Source organism: Telmatherina bonti, assembly GCF_933228915.1.
Source record: "Telmatherina bonti genome assembly, chromosome: 5".
Classification (NCBI taxonomy): Eukaryota; Metazoa; Chordata; class Actinopteri; order Atheriniformes; family Telmatherinidae; genus Telmatherina; species Telmatherina bonti.
In genome coordinates, this window is record NC_136623.1 from 19,921,306 (window position 1) to 19,940,355 (window position 19,050).

The 19,050-nt window shown below is 39.5% G+C and overlaps 1 protein-coding gene across 1 annotated transcript; it reads right to left on the reverse strand.

Moving 5' to 3' along the window:
- Positions 1–1,725: 1,725 nt before the first annotated feature.
- On the reverse strand, positions 1,726–14,745 carry cers2b (ceramide synthase 2b). Its single transcript, XM_079240507.1, has 11 exons — positions 14,341–14,745; positions 8,462–8,635; positions 7,210–7,327; positions 6,990–7,108; positions 5,629–5,686; positions 5,362–5,412; positions 4,682–4,774; positions 4,077–4,205; positions 3,593–3,699; positions 3,345–3,498; positions 1,726–1,944 (listed from the first exon to the last, which is right to left on the reverse strand). Exons 2-11 carry the CDS (start codon positions 8,632–8,634, stop codon positions 1,795–1,797), a joined length of 1,152 nt encoding a protein of 383 aa, XP_079096633.1. The 5' UTR covers position 8,635; positions 14,341–14,745; the 3' UTR covers positions 1,726–1,794.
- Between the last annotated feature and the right edge of the window lie 4,305 nt (positions 14,746–19,050).

Here is a 19,050-nt window from a genome sequence, read left to right on the forward strand (position 1 = left end):
AAGTAGAGTAAAAGTCCTGCCATGTTTTTGGATCTACCTGCGCATATGGAAGAAGTGTTTTCACTAACATGCTCATCTGGCTCGCTGTGGAGCTGAGATAATTACATTCAGCCGGTTTAGTGACTGGTTGAAACAGCTGTCAAACAGGACTTTTACTTTATGGCACCTGGATTATACACCTCTGGTTGTGTGTGGTGTCTTTGCAGACACTATATAGACACAAATAACTTTTTTTGTGATTCATGATCCTTTATCATTAATAATAATATTTAAGCATCATTAAAACAAAATAAAAGAAAAAATACAAAATAAAAATATAACACTGTTATTAGGACACAGCTATTTCCTCTGTATCACTGGGAAAGAAAGGTTGCTTGTTGGTCGGGGTTAGTAAAAGAGAATGTGGTAGTGGAATGAGAGTGAGTGTGTAAAGGTTGATCTCAAAGAGAAGCAAGTGTTGATTGAAACTGTGAGGATACAGCATGTTTGTATCTTCGAGATGTAGATCTGAACTGTGAGATGGCAGCAGGAAGGAAAAGGAGAGGACATGAAGATGGAGAGTTCCACATATGCTACAGATAAGGCACTTGACGTACAAATACATAAAAGTGTGACAATACGACAGGAACTGGTATCATTTTACGAATACATCAAAACTAAAACAAGAAATTTAATCCTAAAAACATTTTAAAAAAAAAATCATACCTGTAAACCGATTTCATAAATTGAATCAAACTTAAAATCATTAATTTAGAACACTTAAATTCATAACCGGGTTAATCAACATAACCTCAGCTATAAGGCAGCAAACTGAAGAAATCCAGCCCACCAACTTCAAATTTACTCTATTTCCACAGAACATCCTGACTTCACAATGATGACACTTAGTCATCTCTTCCCAGTGGGTGGCATCATCTTCACGAGACTGGAGCTTGAAAGACATTCATCTCCAGAAGGTATGATGTCTCAGTCACAGGCCTCTACTGAACACTCATTTCTATCCACTGCGCTCGGCTTTAACAGAAAAAAAAGCACCCTTTCCAGGTGAGATGACTTGAAAAGAAATGAGCTTAGCTGGAGTAAGACTGACCAGAAATAAAACTTCTTGCACAACTGAAACCATGATACCACATAAATGGCATAAGCCGCACAACTGCTAAATATTACTTCATATGTTTGTGTAAAGACTGCGCAACAGCTGAGCGGTTGTGTCGCAGAAAAAGAGGGAAATAAATGCCCCATTGTCTCACTTTCATAAAACAAATTTCTCTTTGTTTTGTTCTGTCAGATAAAGAAAGAAAAAAAAAACCAGAATAAAGCAGCAAAATTTTAAAGCATAGCTTTAAAATGGCATTTAGCAGCTGTCAGCTGGCTCTAAGGCACACAGTTAAAGCATGAAAGCTGAAGTGAAAGCAACATCACCTCCCTCCTGTTTCTCCTCCACACTTTGCTCCTCTCCATTTTCTTCCCCATTTCACTGAAATTTTTGGGAGTAACACCAAACAAAGGCAATGATGCGTTGTATCTGACGACAAAGCAGAAAGCCATGTCATGCAGTGTAGTGTCTATCACCTGTTAGACCTCGGTGCCCTCTAAAAGTGCAACTGAATATGTGGGTTTGTGTTTAAGTAACAGTGTAATTTTTTTTTTTTTTATAAGATACCCGCTGTTTTTAGTTTTAGAGAAAACTCTCCCTCCCACCCACATCCCTTCTTCTTTCTCTCTTTTCATCCCTCCCTTGCAACCCTCACTCTGAGGGATATGAGTCCTTCTCACTTTCTTCTACATTTGCTTTCATTCTGTCTTGCTGTGGTTGTTGTGGACTGTGTGGCCGTTTTGCACGGGTCCGTTTCTCTTCACATGCTTTTTATCTTCCGCCTCCTCTTCCTCCTCTTCCGACTCGTCCGTTTCGTCTTTGTCACTTCTGTCATCGTCAACTTTTTCCTGGAAAAGCAGAAAGAAACTTGTTCAGAAACACGTCATATGTTAAGGAAGCTTTCCCCTCCAACTGCAATGATACTCTGTTTTTAAAGTAGCTATAATAGCATTTTTATTTTTTTATTTTTACATCAAATATGTTGATAAAAACTTGAGGTCACAACTGCTTTTTTGGATCACTGTGAAGTTTTTCTCATTTCACTGTCACCCTTGTTAAACCGTTCAGTAACAGCAGGAAGTCAACAGCTGGCTTGTGAACACAGCGGGGCATTTAACAGCGCACAAACATAAGAGAGAGACTTTTCGCTTTAGGACATGATAATGACCTCAAATGATGATGTTCTAAGAATGTCTTTCCAAAAACTTTGGGAACTAAAGCAGTGATATGCTCGCTAAATCCCACAAGAGCAAACATGCAGATACATTTACTTCTTTAAATGTTAACTTTAAAATTCTTCCACAGCTTTCATCTTTATTTATTCTTCAAAGCCTGGTAGAGCCGAGTACTCAGCATGTAGACAAAAAAACTTCTGAAGTCAAACAACTGTCAGCATTGAAACATGGACTTAATCTACTTTAAAAATGACTAATCCATTCCCAATGTAGCTGGTTCTATGTGATACACAGACAGAAAACAAATCTGTGCTACATCACGGAGTTGCACATTGATGCTTCGATCCAGTCACTTTTTTTCTCGGTGTGTCCCACAATGCAAAATCTACATGAGTTACAACAACAGTGGAAATGGCAGCAACATTCCTAGGCAGTGTTGGATCACAAACAAATACATAAATAAACAAACAAACAAGGTTTTGACTTAAAAAGTGAAAGAAATACGAGAGACAAGCTCCAGTCACAGTTACATTTACTCTCAAGTCTTTTTCCACACCAAAAGACAGAAAACAAGAGATGCTGTTGTGATGCACAAATTCCTCACTTTTGCTCACTTATGCCAATGGCCCATAAGAAATATGCTAATCTCAATGTGACATCGTCTGTACAGAGCAAATACTGACGTTGATTTGACTTTTTAACTTCCATCACAACTATCTTTGAGGTGAATGAAGTCTTTGGATGAGGAATTTGTGACAAACAAAAAGGCAAAGCACAACAAATACACAAGAGTCCCGAAGGAAGAGCAAAAGATTTAGTTAAACCACAACCACTAAGAAAATCACAGAAAACCCCAGTTTTCTGTTTTTTTTGCAGGTATAATGGGGGTGTATATGTCAGGGGCAAACGGCAAGTGAGACAAAGGAGAATACAGATTTTCTTTGGATGATTCATTGAATTCAACTGCATATTCTTGAGAGAATCCATGAACTCTGGGACAGAATAATCTCTTTCTTTGACTGGACAATATTAAGGCAGGTTAAGAAGAAATAAAGAAAAACTTTCATGCTTACATTGTTGGTGAGGAAGCGAATTGCAATGCGAATGATGAGAATGGCCCAGAAGATATGTAGACACTGCAGAATCATCAGCAGTCCGTTGAAAAAGTAATAGCCAAAGAATGGTTTATAGATAGTCACCGGGTAAACCCATGTACAGTAAATAATCCTGAAAACAAGAGAGGATAAAACAGGAGGTAAAGTGACACATTCACAGCAATAACATTCAGTAGCACCAATGCTTAAGATGAGTGTATCTGTACCAGAAGGGGAAGATGATGAGGCGCGTGATGATGAAGAATGCAGCAAATACAATGAAAATGTAGTTACAGGCATTTCGCCAGCCAGCATAGTTGAACATCTTTGCAGACTGTAAGAGAGGAAAAACATATTGGTAGACAATTTCATTTTAATACGTTACAGACCAATGAAAATGTCTGATAAACCTCTGTCAAAAAGTACTCTTTCCTCCACGGGGTGGCAGTGTTTGGCAGTGTGTGATCAGTGTACTGCCGTTAGGGGTCACAGTACACTGATAAATAAGCTGGAACAAACTTTTTCTGGTTGTATGGACGGATGCCACTAGCATACACGGTGTGAATATACATGTCGTGGATATTACAGTCTTATATTTGCTGGATATAACGTCAATCTGGACCAAGGAAAAGTGGCTGTGAAGGCTCGTGTCACTTGACTGAAGGCACATTAATTTGCTCGGCTCTAGCAGGAGACCTTTAGGAGATTTACCTCGAGGAAGTAATCTGAGGAGTCATGCACCAGCATTATGAGAGTTCCAGCACGGATGTAGTTAACGCACCAGGAGAAGCTGATGAGGAGGATAGCTGCTACATGGTGAACTATCTGCTCCTTAAAGTCCTAAAGAGAATGAGATAGAAGGGGGGAGAAAGCAAGTTGGATGCGCTGTGAAAAGGAAACCAAACACTGTGTGTTGCATGTTTTAAGTTGGTTTGTGTGCATGGTGCTAAATCCTGCTTAACAAGTATCTAGGCTAAACTTTTTTTGGGTAGAGGAACACAGAGTGCCTCTTTTGAAAGATTTTTCCCACTGTGCTCAGCTGACCAAGCTGAGCAAAGTCCAACAAACACAGATACACACTCACAGGAAAATACATGGATAACAGCAGTCTAATGTCCACCCACAGACCACGGATGTCAAAACTGATCAGATAATGAAAAAAAAAGTGTTCTTCATGAGTAAAATAAATCATAATAACCATGTAAAAAGGAGAAGAAGAACTTTTAAAAATATATTTTCCTTTATCATTCTGCCGGTAAATCATTTCCCTGCTAACCATCCAGCTGAGTGGGATGAGATGAGATCGGCTCACTTACTTTGCGTTTGACATCTGAAGCCACACTGAAGAGCAAGGAGCCATAGAAGCCCAGCTCAATCATGTAGTACCAATACTGAGATGGCAGGAGAGTCTAAAGGAGAAGAGACAGACCTTTCATTTCAAAATCCATACACTCATTTGCCCACATCCCTTTTAAGAACCAGAGCTATAGCTTACAATTGACATTATTGATTAACCTTCCAAATATTCTCTGAAGGATTCAATTACACTTTGACCTTTAAGACGACTGAATAAGTAATAGTTAAAACATTTAAACTCCCCTAACAACATGCAAATATAAGCGTGTTATTTATAGGACTTTTGAACTTCTGCCATTTAAATTTAATTGAAAAAAACAGGCTCTATTTGAGGAAAAAGTACAGAGTGCAAGGTTATTTTCTCACTTTACACAGCAGGAAGTGACATGTCAAACTGCATACTGATAACATGCAAAATGACTTAGCATGTAATGACTGTCTTTTTATAAGGCAAGACTGCCTATAAACTAGACTGACTGCAGGCCTTATGGTTCTGAGTGAAATACCACAAAAAGATAATAACCAAACAGCAAGCTGAAGCAGGGGAAACTTCAGAGCCGTCTGCAGCCTGTTTTATGTGGGAACTAAATGTAATAAACTGTGAAACATGAAGTTATTATACTCCATCCCAGAGACGCACCAGCACTGGGAAGCCTTGCCACATCTCCTTCAGGTCATACAGCCAAGGTTTCTGGAAGAGGAAACAGGTGTATTCATATCAGCTGACTCAGCACTGGGAGGAGCCAACGCATCCTCTCTGACAGAGCAAAAGACAAGTTTATCGAAGCAAACTACCACGGAAACCGCCAAGTTACAACGGCAAGGCAGGTGAGAGATGAGGATGTGTTTATCAAGAGTCAGGAGGAGAAGGGGGGGGGGGGGGGGGGGTTAACTCGGCAGTACTCACATCGATGAGGGCGGCCAGGCCAGCAATGAAAGCAAGAAGGTAAAAGGTGAATCTCCAACTGCAAGAGAACACACACACATACAACAACACTTTCTCCTCAGTCAATGGGAAAAGGGTGATAGATACATTTGTACCTGCGGATGACTAAGTGTGTCATACACTCGTTAAAAAAAAACAGTTGTTTGAGTTGGAGAGAAACAGCAGGCTACACTGTCTGGTGAATTATGCTGAGAAGGTCAAATGAGGACACAAACAAGCAGCCAAACACGTGCTGACGGACAAAGAACGCTAACAGACAGTATCCTCCCTGTTATTATCCTGTCTCAGAGCTCACCACAGATGCTCACACAGGTGAAGTGAGATCATGTCACAGAAAACGCTGCTGCAGTAATACAGAATGGTGGAAACAGAGGAAGAGGAGACAGTGAAAGTGTGAGAGATACAGTAGTGAGGGAAGTAAGGAAGAGAGAGAGAGAGAGAGAGAGAGACAGAAAGTCTGTTGTCTGCATACAGACAAAAGATTGATTCAGAAGAAAAAATGCCATTATGTTGCAAGCAGCAAAGTGAAAGACACACCATAACCAAGGAGTCACAAAACAGCAGTCACATGCACGCCTGCATACAAGCACACGCTGCACTAACAGCGGTCTGATGCATCAGTTCAACAAACTAAATGACATCTCTCAAGTTTTAATGTATTTTTCTCTTGAACTTGCACATTAGAAGCTTAATAATCTCTTTATGGCTTTGGACAGTGTCAACATTAATATAATAGCTGTAAATGGGTCTGTGGCCGGAATTGACCCATGGACATAACTGGTGTGTGGCATGCTCTCAAACCATCAAGATGCCAAGGAAAAATGGAATGTGATAGAAAAATGAAGACATTTGTGCATACATTTCAGGATGCATCCGCCTGCACATCAGTTCTCGTGATGCTAACAGTATCATGCTGCCTGCTGCTTCTGCCTCTGGCACCATCTGTTGTACGTAGACATATTTACATTCTTGGCTGATGCAAACCAGTCTCTGTAGCTTTCTTCTATCAGCTGATCACACAATAGGCTTCATGCAGCTTCTTTCACTCTCGCCTAAAAATAACCCAAGAGTGATGAGAGAGCCCCTGACACAGCCAAAGCGCTGTGCTAATGACTATGTGAAAGGTTGAATTTGTTTGTGTGTGTGAAGAGCATGTGCAAAAGGCACGGTAGTGACAGACAATTGCACGTTAAAAATAGAGAGCTACTTTTGCAGCAAGAAATGTGCTCATATAGCCAGAGGAACTCAGGGGTCAGCAGCTCTCTTGACTTGCTCTATAGCTCCACGGCATCTAGGCTAAAAAAGAGTGTGCATGTGCATACCTGGCCTCTCGAAACTTTTTGAGCAAACTTGGTCTGTCCTGGTTCCTTCGTCTTCTGAACCATCGCTGCACTTGTCTTTCTGAGAGACCAGTCTGCTTGCAAAGACTTGCTACTGAAGACTGAGACCAGCAAAAAAAAAAAAAAAAGGTAAGATTTTAGTATTTACTGTCAACATGCATAGCACAGCACTGTCATTTTATTAAAGTGTGAGGAAATTGACCTGGGAGGGAGTTTTGGTAATGTTACAGTAGTAGGACTCCAGTTTGGGGTTGTGAGGGGCCTTGAGCCGCATTGTCTCTTTCACGCCAAGTAGTGATGCCAGAGGTGTTGCCACTGTCCTGTAACCAAGATTAAGATTAAAAGGTGAGGAAATTCAGAATCAAATAAAGATAATAACTAAAAAAAAAAGGTAAAAATGGATGCTAAGAGAGCCATTATGTGTATTTGAATTCTAATATGTTAAAATATTAGATGTTAAATTGAAAATCTGTTCTATAAAATGTTGTAAATACAGCAGAAGCGCTAGTAAAAAGTTTCAGAATCCTAATCAGATTTAATATCCTTGAACCAGTGTCAAGGCACAACAAAGTTACACAAAACACATACATATAACATGTTGTCTTTAACTTTACAGATAAACAAAAATCCATTCAGGATAAGAAGAAAACCATCATCCATCATTTCCTGGAAATGACATTCATGCCTGTGTCTTCAGTTATGTCTAAATAAGCAGCAGTTTCAAGAGCGCATGCTTCTCCTTAAAGAGGAGCTTTACTGCTCAGCAAAAACGGTCCACTTGCTGCACATCCCTCCGTCACAGACATCTAGTGAATTTAGTGGAACATTAGTCTGTGTTTATGTTGCTAAAAAGAAACGGAAGATAATTGCAGTAGAGGATTCAATCATGGAGCACTATTTTCCCAAATTATCACCTTAAACCGACTATAAATGACATAAATAGACTTAAAAACATCATTATAAAAACACAGCCAGATATTAAAGGTTGGGACTGAAGCTCAAAATGCCAAAAGAAAAGTCTGATATAACTTCATATTGCATAGTGAAGTGACAGCAGCTGTCTGCTGCAGTAGCTAACATCTGTTTATATATGTAAATATGTAATAAAGCTGTTGTTTGCGCTGTTTATCTTATCATGCTTCTGTTCTCAAACTTACAAACTGAAGTTGGGAGGGAAATAAAGGACAGGATGGCTTAGCATTAGCAATAAACGGATGACTAACTTCCAAAGGAGGAGCTACTGGAAACAGCAACACCGTCATGAATGACAATACAAATTCATCAAAAAGCAGAACGTAACAGTAAATATGAAGTTATAGAGAAGGAAGAAGATAACAGAAAGACAAACTAAAAAAAAAAAAAGTGGAGGGGGGCATAAAAGATAAATGTGTGACGACAGAAAATTTATTTGAACAAGACATAATGCAGCAAAACTGAGTGAAAAATGCTCTGACCTTTCAAAAATCCAGCGAATAACAAGGAATACCAGGGCGATGGGAAGAGCCACCCATAAATCCCGGGCTTTTGCGTATACTCGTCCATCTCGATCCTCCAGGTCAGCCCAGCCAAGACCCTCTGGAAACCACAGCCGCTCCTGCCAGAACCATTCACCCAGCTCCGACAACATCCTGAAACACCGTACGCAGCAGGACTCAGCACCACTTTTATAGGTTTATTGGGCTGTAAAGATAGTCTCGATACTAAGACACACGTATGACATACTACACACAAACAGGGACATGGTTACTGTCAAATTTGACTAGACAAGCAGACAGCATGCTGCCTTTACAGGAATCCGTTATGCAGGCCTGGCTATATATAGTGTTTGGAGCCACGTAACTACAGGGACATGATGTTGGGATCATGGGAAGGCTTTCTGTACATTTTCCCTAATGCATATAACAGAGGAGAGCAAGCATGCAGGGGGCTCAGAAGGCCCACGTGAGGATGGAAAAATCAGGCCGACATCAGAGAAAAACTTTTCCTTCATGCTTTCAACATCAGCTCATAGCTGACAGCAGCTGCAAGTGCTGCTTTTTACTCAGACGGTACAGAGAAGAATGTTTCCGCTGCTAAGTTCAGGGAGTAGTTGAAAGAGAGAAAGAGAGAGAGAGAGAGGGAGGGAGTAAAGGGGCTGACCATGAGGGAGAAGGCGTATCTGAGGCATATGAGTCATAAGTCATCCATAAAGTGCACAGCAGCGTGGGCACCCCTACATGCTCCATCTCCGGAGTCCCCCCGCTCAGATCTGTAGCAACAACCCTCCCAACTGCTGCAGCTGCAAATGCCAAAAACTCTGTAACCGCTTGACTTCCACTCCCATCCCTACCCTGCTGCTCCCAGCTTGTAATCAAGAAGTATTCCCTCGTTGGCCCAGAAACACAGAAACATTTGTACAGCTCTCCATCTCATCTTGTAACTATCTTCACAAAAATACGCTCTAAAAGGCTTTCATAATCATATTGATAAAGCTTTAAGAGAGCAGTGTAGGAAAGCAGTTTTTAAAAGGAACTCTAAGGATCTACGAGTTGCAGTATGAGCAGTCACAAAAAAACAATATAAAGTATGTCGCAAAAGTACAAGAAATAAAAACCAAATAAACAAGGAATCAATGTTTAAAGCAGCTCATTCCTTTAAAGGTGCTGCACTCATGCTAAGTTAGACGTATGAATACATTTAGCCTGAAACAAAACTGTAATCTGTCCTGACCAGTAGAGTGGCCAGTGCGTATTTATTTACTTGATAATTGCTGACTAAAAAGGTTCGAACAGAATCAGTTTTTTTCTGTTTGTTAGTTTCATTTTGTATCTAAAGTCGGCACTTTCTTTGTTTTTTTTTTCTTCGCTGTAACAGGAAGGATTATGTGGGCCTGCAGAGATGGAAATAAAAAAAAGCCAACCAAACATCTGGTGCTTGTCAGATTTACTGACAAATTTTTGCTATGATGGAAGAAGTGCCTTGAACTCTTCAATTTATGTCCTACTGCTTATTGGGATCAGCACTTCATGTGTGTCTCCACCCCCAGTGTAGATGTAGAAATCCGCTGTAGCAGCTAGTTGTAGCTGCCGCTCACACTGCTCAACAGAAGGAGTCATGGTTGAGTGCGTCGGTTATTTTCCACATCATGTCACGTTAGTCATCGTGGCCTGTTTCCTGTTGCAACAGCTCGGCTGGCTGAGCACTGGGCAATCCCTTCTCTTTTTCTAAAACCCCTTTAACAAAGGTGGTGGTGGGAGATGGGAAGGATGACATTCTTTATCCAGCCGTTTTGCCGGCTCTTCCATCTCAGTAGCACCACGTCTCATTTCTATTGGAGCGGAGTCTGAGATCCTCTAACCTCTGCTTGTTTGTCAACATGTCTGCCTCCATAATGAGGCTGTGTAACCTAACTAAAAAACAGATAAAGTAAATGACTTTCTGAGCCCCAGTACATGAGGTTCAAAGGGCAGACTGAGCTGTTTGCTGTGGAAAAATGATTTCATATAATGGCTAACAGTCAACAAGTGTACGAGTTCTAATTAGATGCACGATGATGTATAAACACACCCGTAAGTAAACACAATATTGAAAAGTCCACAAAAATTCAAACTGGTTCTTTACACTTAGCTTTGGTGCAGCAGTGTGTTGTGTTGATTCATTTTGGATCCAAGAGGATTATTTTTAGGGCTACTTGTTGAGGTCATCCAGTGAATTCAGCATTTTAAAGCACTATTCCCCACAGCTCTGCTAACAGCACAGGGTATTGGCTAACCAGATCATATGACCAGACTCTGACCATTTCAAAGGTCCAATAAAACCAAAGGCCTCTAGCAGGGGAGGGACAAAGGAAGTTCTCCCTGTCTCATTCTCTTTTTCGCTCTTCCTCAACATGAATATACATTACAAGCATGTGGTGATTGTAAACAGTGATGTCACACCGAGCTGGCAGAAAATGGCCCCAGCTGTTTCTGATTTTTTTTCCTTTCAGCTCTGCTCAAGTCCTGTGCTTATGGTCCAGCCTTTCAGAAAATGGATGAAACAGAGGCCTGAGAGGAAAATCCTAAACAGATCAGACAGCAACTTGGTACTGAGTCCCAGAATATTTGGAGAATGTAAACATATTGCCACCATAGAGATGAGCTATTTCCTACTTACTCGTTGGGAATGAATAGCATTGTGTTGTGTTTTACAGTCACCCAGTGCTTCATTCATTGAGACAAAAGGAGACGGCCAGGGGAAAACACTGTAAGTCATAAGACTCCAGCCATGTGCTCTGACCATGAGTCAGTAGTAACATGCATTCTGTGTTTGTAAAACTACCCAATTACTCACATCTATCCATATCCGACATGTTCACCGGCAGGTGAATCACACACCACACCCTTTAAAAATGACCAGATGACTGGTCAAACTGTGTATACTGGAAACTGCTAGATGTAGCAAATCAAAGCTAAAATCTCTGATAATCAAGAGACGCCATCGCGCATTGACTGAATACAAAATTCACAGAAAGCTGCATGACAGAGCACTCTGATAAGTCAAACACAAATTAAATCACAGTCAGACATTAGTCCTCTTTATTCTGACACTATTAAAGGACAGTAATGAATGAACTAAATGTTGTTTGCTTTAGAGCTGTAATTCAAACAATAATGCAAAGTCAGACTGCTGCGTCTGGTAACGGCTTGTAGCTGGCCTGATAATTATATTTGGGCAATATAACTTAAACTTGTCCCTCTTGGTGCAGCACAAACAGGTGCCACAAAGGGCTGTTAATCAATTTTTTTTAAATATTTATTTCTCAAATTTTTTAACTACATTGTACTTTTATTTGTTTTATAAGACTTTCCCACTTGACCTGTTAATAAAACTGAAGGCATTTTCCATAGCTGATATGTCGGGGGAGTTGCGAAGCAGCTGCCATAAAGCATTATAAACCTGTAATAGATAATGCAAACTGCCCATTTAAATGAGTTTTTATCAGATTAGTTATCTCCATTCTGCATTTACAATAATGGGTCACTATTTTTAACAGAGCTAATCACTTCCAAAGCGTGTACTTTAAAATATTAAATCAAATGCAGCTATTTTGATCGCCCCTAAAGTTGACATACACTTGTTCAGGCTTCTAAAATTTTAATATTTAATGATTTCTCAATTATTTACAGCAACAAAATACATCTGAGTCGAAGCTTACTTATTTGAATATCCACGTTCATTTCCATATGTAATGACATGTTCAAGATTTTTGTCTGTTCTTTTATAAAACAAATAAAGAGACAAATTGACACTGACATCGGTTGTCAGCTCTAAATACATGATGATGATGGATGTCAACCTTCTGTACGGGCATCGCTACCTTTGTTGTTGTCCAAAAACTGCTGCCAGCTTCCAGATTACAGCAAAAAAAGCATGAAATCCCGACAGGATATACTATGGGATGAAGTGACAGCTCAGGAGACTGGCATGCTTTCTGCACATGGTTCGTTAGCTGTAACTCAGGTCATGCCTTGGGCATTTAAAACCACAGGGGTTTGGTTATGAAACATACATCTTTCACATTTTAGACATTCTTTGGGGAAGCAACTGGCAGAATAAACACTGTTACTTGCTTTTTCTTTATTATTATTTTATTACTATTACTAGTATTATTATTTTTATTTGTAAAAAATCAGAGGCAACTTTGATTAAAATGATCAAGCGATCTCTATGTATAATACTGGAAGACAGAGTGAATTCATCCCAAGGCAGAGAGAAGGTTCAGGTGCTTTATCACCAATCTACTGTTCTGTAGGTAAGGATCACAAGAAAGGCAACTTTAGTACCTTTGACACTGATCTCTGATACTGATGAATTATTGATGGGAAGAGTCAATCAGCAAATCAGTGTGAAAAGGCCTATTCAGGTGATGCAAAGATGTTATTGTTATGCTGATAATCCCCTCACTCCATGCAGGCCTGTTCTACTCTTTGAATGAGTACTGTGGCTGGTCGCAATGACTTTATCCATTCTAAGAGAAATTTCAAAGTCAAAACACTGATTACTCACCCAGATGACCTGAAGAGACTTAACAGTAAAGAGACGCAATCACTGACAAATTATCTCTGAAGTTTTCTGAAGTTACTGTTGGGTAATATGTGGAACCAGTTGTGTTTAACCTGGATGCAAAACTCATGTCAGAGCGAGTATTTCTCTTCCTTATTAATCATTTACAATTTGATTATCACTTAAGAGCAAAGCAAACAATAATCTAAACAGGCTGACCACTAAGCCTGCATGCTGAAGTCTCCCTAAGTAAGATCCTGAACCATCAATTGCCCCCAGTGTGTTCAGTGTTAATGCATGTTCTAAAAAAAAAAAAAAAAAAGAACTGTCAGATCTAATATGAAGCACCAGATGTGAGTGAATTGGTTTATACCGTTTGACTACTGGATACTATTTTACAGGGGCTACATAATGAATCAATGAAAATCAGAAAAGGGAGAAATGGTTTTCTCCCTGGGGTTTAAACTGCATAACACCACGAGTCAAACCATTCAAAGTGAAAAATAACAAAGGCAAATATGAAATAATTTATCATTATAAGTTGCTAAGATACAAAGCTGTATAATAACAAATATTTGCCTATTTTACGTCACAAATTTGCATAGGGTTGAGTAAGAATGAGCATTCTTAGCCAATTGAAATGAGTTGCCAACAAAGTAGCATCACAAATAAATAAATGTAAATAAATCATAAAAGAGCTTCCAGTTTATGGTAGCAATACAGCAATGTTTTTCAGCTACCTTATTTCAAGTTGACTGCCTCTTAATTACCAGTGAACCCCCTTTGGTTGACTCCTGGTTCAGATTAGCTTTAATGTAGCTCAGTCAGGGGGAAGTTGGGCAGTGCTCAGTGAAAACAGCAATGGCCTACAAAAGCAGCCTTAAACTAAAATAGCTGTACTCAAACAGAAAAAAAAAAATCTTCTTTTTCTTACTTTTAAACATGAGTATTGTTGTACATCTGTGACTCTTGTTTGCTAGCTCAGGTGATAATGTGGCATTACTTGCGGCTAGTTGCCAAACTTCCCAGCAAAGACCGAACATTCAGTCACGCGCAAGCTTGCCATCGCATCCTCAGGTTAAACAATGAGGACGAGAAGTTATCGATCACTCATATATTTATTCATCACATCGTATTTTTTCCCGCTAAAAAAAGCCAAAGCGGCCTGTTATATTTAATAAACAGATTCCATGAATGCGTAATGACGTCTGAGCGGAGAGGATGCAAGGCGTGCATCTGCCGCAAACACTCAAAGCGCACCGAAACCAGCAACGTTAACTTACTAACATGAAAGTGTAACGGTACTTACTTTGGTGTTTTTTCCCCTCGTAAATGAGCGAACTAAGTGATATTTGGAGCGACAACAACTAAAAGGGAGCTTCTGCCTTTCTCCAGCAGCGAGGTCCTTTAAACCTAACGGTCCCGTTGTGTGTCCACGCCGCTGGTCGAGCTCAAAGGGGCGAAGCTAGTCCAGATCCGGACTGGTTTTTACATGTTTCCATGAAGTGCAAAGTGGGTCATCCTTTAGGGAAAACAAGATGAATTTGAGGAAAACTAGAAAATGAGCTGCAGACGAGATGCTATGTGAGATACCGCAATGACCCCGGCGGTTTTTTTCCCCTCCTAAAAAACCATTCAGCGTCTCCTGCTTCTCGTCGTGTCCGAGAAAATTTCACCTCATTTCTTCAGCGGATTCAGCGGGGTGTGTGTGGGCGTCAGGCCGCACAGAGGCGCAGGTCGGGCCGGCTAGAGAGGGGACAGAGAGAGGCAGACAGAGAGAAGGAGGAGTGAGGGGATAACGGAGAGGGAGGGACGCAGATGACGTTCGAGCACACGAGAAAGCATTTGGCTGACACACACACTCACATTTCCGCGTTTGGATTTAGTTTGGAGGAAATTGTGCTCCAAATCGTTTCTGCAGTAGGAGATGCGCCTCGTGTTTTCTTCCACCACCCAAGATTAGCTTCAGTTCACCTTTGACCTCACCGTTTGCTTGTAGGCTACAGCATAGTTATGTGTTGACTTTGAATTTTCCCCACTAAACCTTTATTTAGGTATTTGATTCAGTGTAAAATCATGCAGTAGCGCTTCTATGTGCCACTGAATCTAAAAACATTAGATCACTTATCAAACTGCACTGTCAATGTTAACCATTGCACATTAATGTGATTTCTTTTTCAGCTGCCCTTCCAACAGCCAAAGTTTTGTGACCTTTGGACTGTGAACAAACCATGACTGGAGTTACAGGGTGACACACAGCCTTCAATGATTTGATGTCCCTGTAACTGACCTGTACAAGACTTTGTACCATGTAGTAATAGTTTAAACATGTGGGGCAGGTTCATTAGGATGAGGTCAGTAAGTCTTTTGCACATGTAAACTGAATAGTGCTGGGAAGCTCTTTAGACTTTGCTTTGTGTTACAATTAAAAGTGCACTTATATCCTTTCTTGGTTGCAACATTAAACACTGAATTTGAACAAGAAGATGTAAGTGGCCATTTTTACCAAGCATCTGGAAGCAAAAGAGTCACCAACAACAGAGATTATTTAAAACTTCAATACTATGTTTTATAAAGAATAAATTCCAATAAAAATACCCCACACTGGTACGGTCTGTCTGGCAAACTCTTTATCTGATGTTATATTAAACCAGTATTGTAGAAGTCAAAATATGTGTGTGTGTGTTTTTTGTTTGTTTCTCACAAAACTACAGCCAGAGCCTAAACAGTTTGACATCCTTAAACTGCTCTGAAGCAGAGCAATTAAAAATCTTCAATTATATTCTTGTCTTTTGTACATTTAATGTATGCTGCTATTTTGAAACAGCCTTGTAGTGATCCAGTTATATAATATCGTTTCAGCTTGACATTTGCATTGTAGCTGTTAAATTATTTGATAATTTAAATTGGGATCAAGTCAAGAAGGAAAAAAACATTAAAAAACAAACAAACAAACAAAAAAAACAATGGACTGTTTGTCCCAAAGCTTTACTACAACTGTGGTTTTACAAAGGCTTAAAAAAATTAACTGATAAACAGTAGCTGGCTCCCATAATCTTGTATAGGTGAAGATATGGGTAGTGCTCTCTCTAGGGCTCCAACTGCGCCCCCTTCTGGTCAAAAGATGGACGTGCGTTCGGCATCCAGTTGACTCACATTCAGTTTTTTTAGTTAAATGTTCAGTGAATTCTCTCATTCCAACACACACACACACACACACACACACACACACACACACACACACACACACACACACTTAAAGAATCACATCACTGCATTCAGTATGATACCTTTTATTTTAACTTAAAAAGAGAGTGGATCAAAAAACAGGATTCAATAAATTAGAAATAAATATAATTGCTGTAATAATTAATAGATACATTATAATTACTTGATTGCAAGAGTCTGACAGAAACAGGCCCTCAAAGTTTTTCTCTAGAAAATTCTAAAATCAAAATATTGCATCCCACTCAAACCCCTTCTCCCAATAAACAAAAAATAGTTAAATTAGTAAATAAATAAAAAATAGTCAAATATTAAAACCTCCCCAATATAAGTGCAATCCCCCCCTCCCCTGTGTTTCACCTAAAATCTAAGTAAAAATTTAAAATAGGTTTGTGATTTCCCATTTTACAATTTGGAATGTAATATCCTTTTATGATGATGATGTCACTAGTGGTAATAATAATAACAATAATAATAATAATAATAATAATAATAATAACAATAATAATAATAATAATGATGATAATAATAATAATAGTTATGTCGCTGTGTTCTGTTCAGTGTTTTATCTAAAGTAGTTTTCTTTTTGAATGTTTTCCTGTTTTTTAAACGCTGCTCTTTGTAAACTAAACTATTTACAGGTCATTAGGATCTTCTCCAAAGTCTCTCTAATCTACTCATTTAGTAGTCTTTTTGTATTTTCTTTCTTTTTTTTTATTATGAAACATCGGTCCCTCTATAATTGTCATGTAATAGACATGGTATAGACATGTTGAAGTCTATAAAAGTGATATATCAGCAGTTTTCATCAGTAGCCTCCCTACAAACGTAGCCTCAGTTGTATTAACTGTATTCAACACCCTGTTCCACACTGACTGGACAAACCAAGCTCTTGTCTCTATGGATAAGTTATTTGTGTAAATTGTGTGTATATGTGTGTGCGTGTCAGCAGGCATGTGTTTTGTGCACTTTATGTACATATCAGCTTTGTACCATTTAAGGTTAGGTATTGAGAGTGCATGTATCTTTGTGTGCGTCAGTGTGTGTGTGTCAGCACTCCGCAGACGCTCATAGGTAGCAGACAGTCTGAAAGCACAATGAACCCTGGGATTCCACCTCAGCTGGACTCTGAGAGATCACCTGTGAAGGGAGGGAGAGTTGGGGGGTAGAGGTAATGAGACATGAACAAGGAGAGGGGGACAGAGAAGAAGACATCACCCATTATAAGATTTAGAAATAAAGTAGAGCTCTGTGTGGATGTCTGATTTTCAAATTTTGCCAAACATGCCCCTCCCATAAAAAAGACTTTTTTGGGCATGACTGGAACTACTGTCACTTTTCCTGCATCAGACTGTACCTTTAACTGCTTCTAGCTTTCCTTTGTTTCAGCTCAGTCATCATTCCCAGTTGTAAGGTTCTTTTAACAGCAGTATATCATGGTGCTTGAACACATACACACACAGTGTCTGGATCATGCAACTCAATACAGTGAAAATTATTTCTAAGTGTTAGTGTTGCAGTTGAAGTGTGTGTTAGAACGTAAGCGTATGTGTGTTCGTTAAGCTTTGGGCAGACGCGAGTATGTGTGTCTTGTCTATGAGCGTGTGCTGCACTCATGTGCCTCAAATCATGGCAAGCAAACACTACTACCAACATGCAGAACTTTCTGGCATTTGCAGTATAGAAATTCTGGGTGACAGTTTAACGTAGATAATGTAATAACAGCAGGTCTAGGGAGATTTAAATAGTCAGTTTGTAAGTCTAAACTGTTGTATTATACTGCCTTGGCATCCAAAATGATTTGTTATGTAAAAGTTTGTCTGGAAATAGAAGCAGAATGCTTTATTTATAACATGAGCTGCCTTTTGACAGTGCCTCCACACACTGACCTGACAGCAGTTTTACATTTTTCTTCGCTCTAGAAAAGATGAGGGATTGTGGAGGAGTTACTTTCCCTCATACCAAAGGCATCTTATGTTCCCTCTGTTGTTTTTCTCCCAGAATTCCTATAGTTGAAGGCTGTTCTCCAATAAGCAAGAGGCATTTGTTTTTCCACCATGACAACCTCATACACTTTACCTCAAAAAACGAGCTAGAAAAGAGGAGGTTGAAATGAGATAAACAGATAAAACCTTTGAAAGTGAGAGAACAGGAAGTAAAAGGAAGCTTGGAAGAGGGACATGGAAGAGGTGGAGAGAGAGAGAGAGAGAGATAGAGAAGGAGCAAACACCACATAAGTAGTGATAGAAAATGTAAAGAAGACCAAGAGAGAAAAATGAAGGAGCGAAAAAATCTAAAATGCTACATAACAGTGTGAATAAATTACAGTCCATGTTAATGAACTCAGGCTATCAGAGTACAGCTCAACAAAATGCATGCTCGCCAATAAATACAGTGCTTTGCCTGTAAGACTTGATAACCTCACTTTGCTCTTCTGGCTTGTATACCCCATGCTTTAGATCAGCTTGTGACCATATTTTCAGTCCTGCATACCGTGCTTATAACCATATCATGTCCTTCTGTCCATCATAACCTGCCAATCATGCATAACATCTACTTTAAACTAAACTATAGTTTTTCCATCTTAAGTGTTTCATGATTTTTTTTTGCATTATTGTTCTACATTTCTTCACCACTCCACAGAACAAACCTATGATACCTTTCTGTACAGACACCAATACAACAAGAAGTTATTCAGCCCTGCATTACACACTTAGCGTGTAACACAGACACATACGCACACATAGAAGCCCACGCTCACTATTTTACCTAAACCATTTGTTCAAATAATAAT

Coding starts and splice junctions, on each gene's coding strand:
- cers2b (XM_079240507.1), bottom strand. CDS start 8,634: ATGTTGTCGGAGCTGGGTGAATGGTTCTGGCAGGAGCGGCTGTGGTTT. Junction 5,413..5,628: donor GCCTGGCCGCCCTCATCGAT/GTGAGTACTGCC, acceptor TTCCTCTTCCAG/AAACCTTGGCTGTATGACCT. Junction 3,499..3,592: donor CTCATCATCTTCCCCTTCTG/GTACAGATACAC, acceptor TCTTGTTTTCAG/GATTATTTACTGTACATGGG.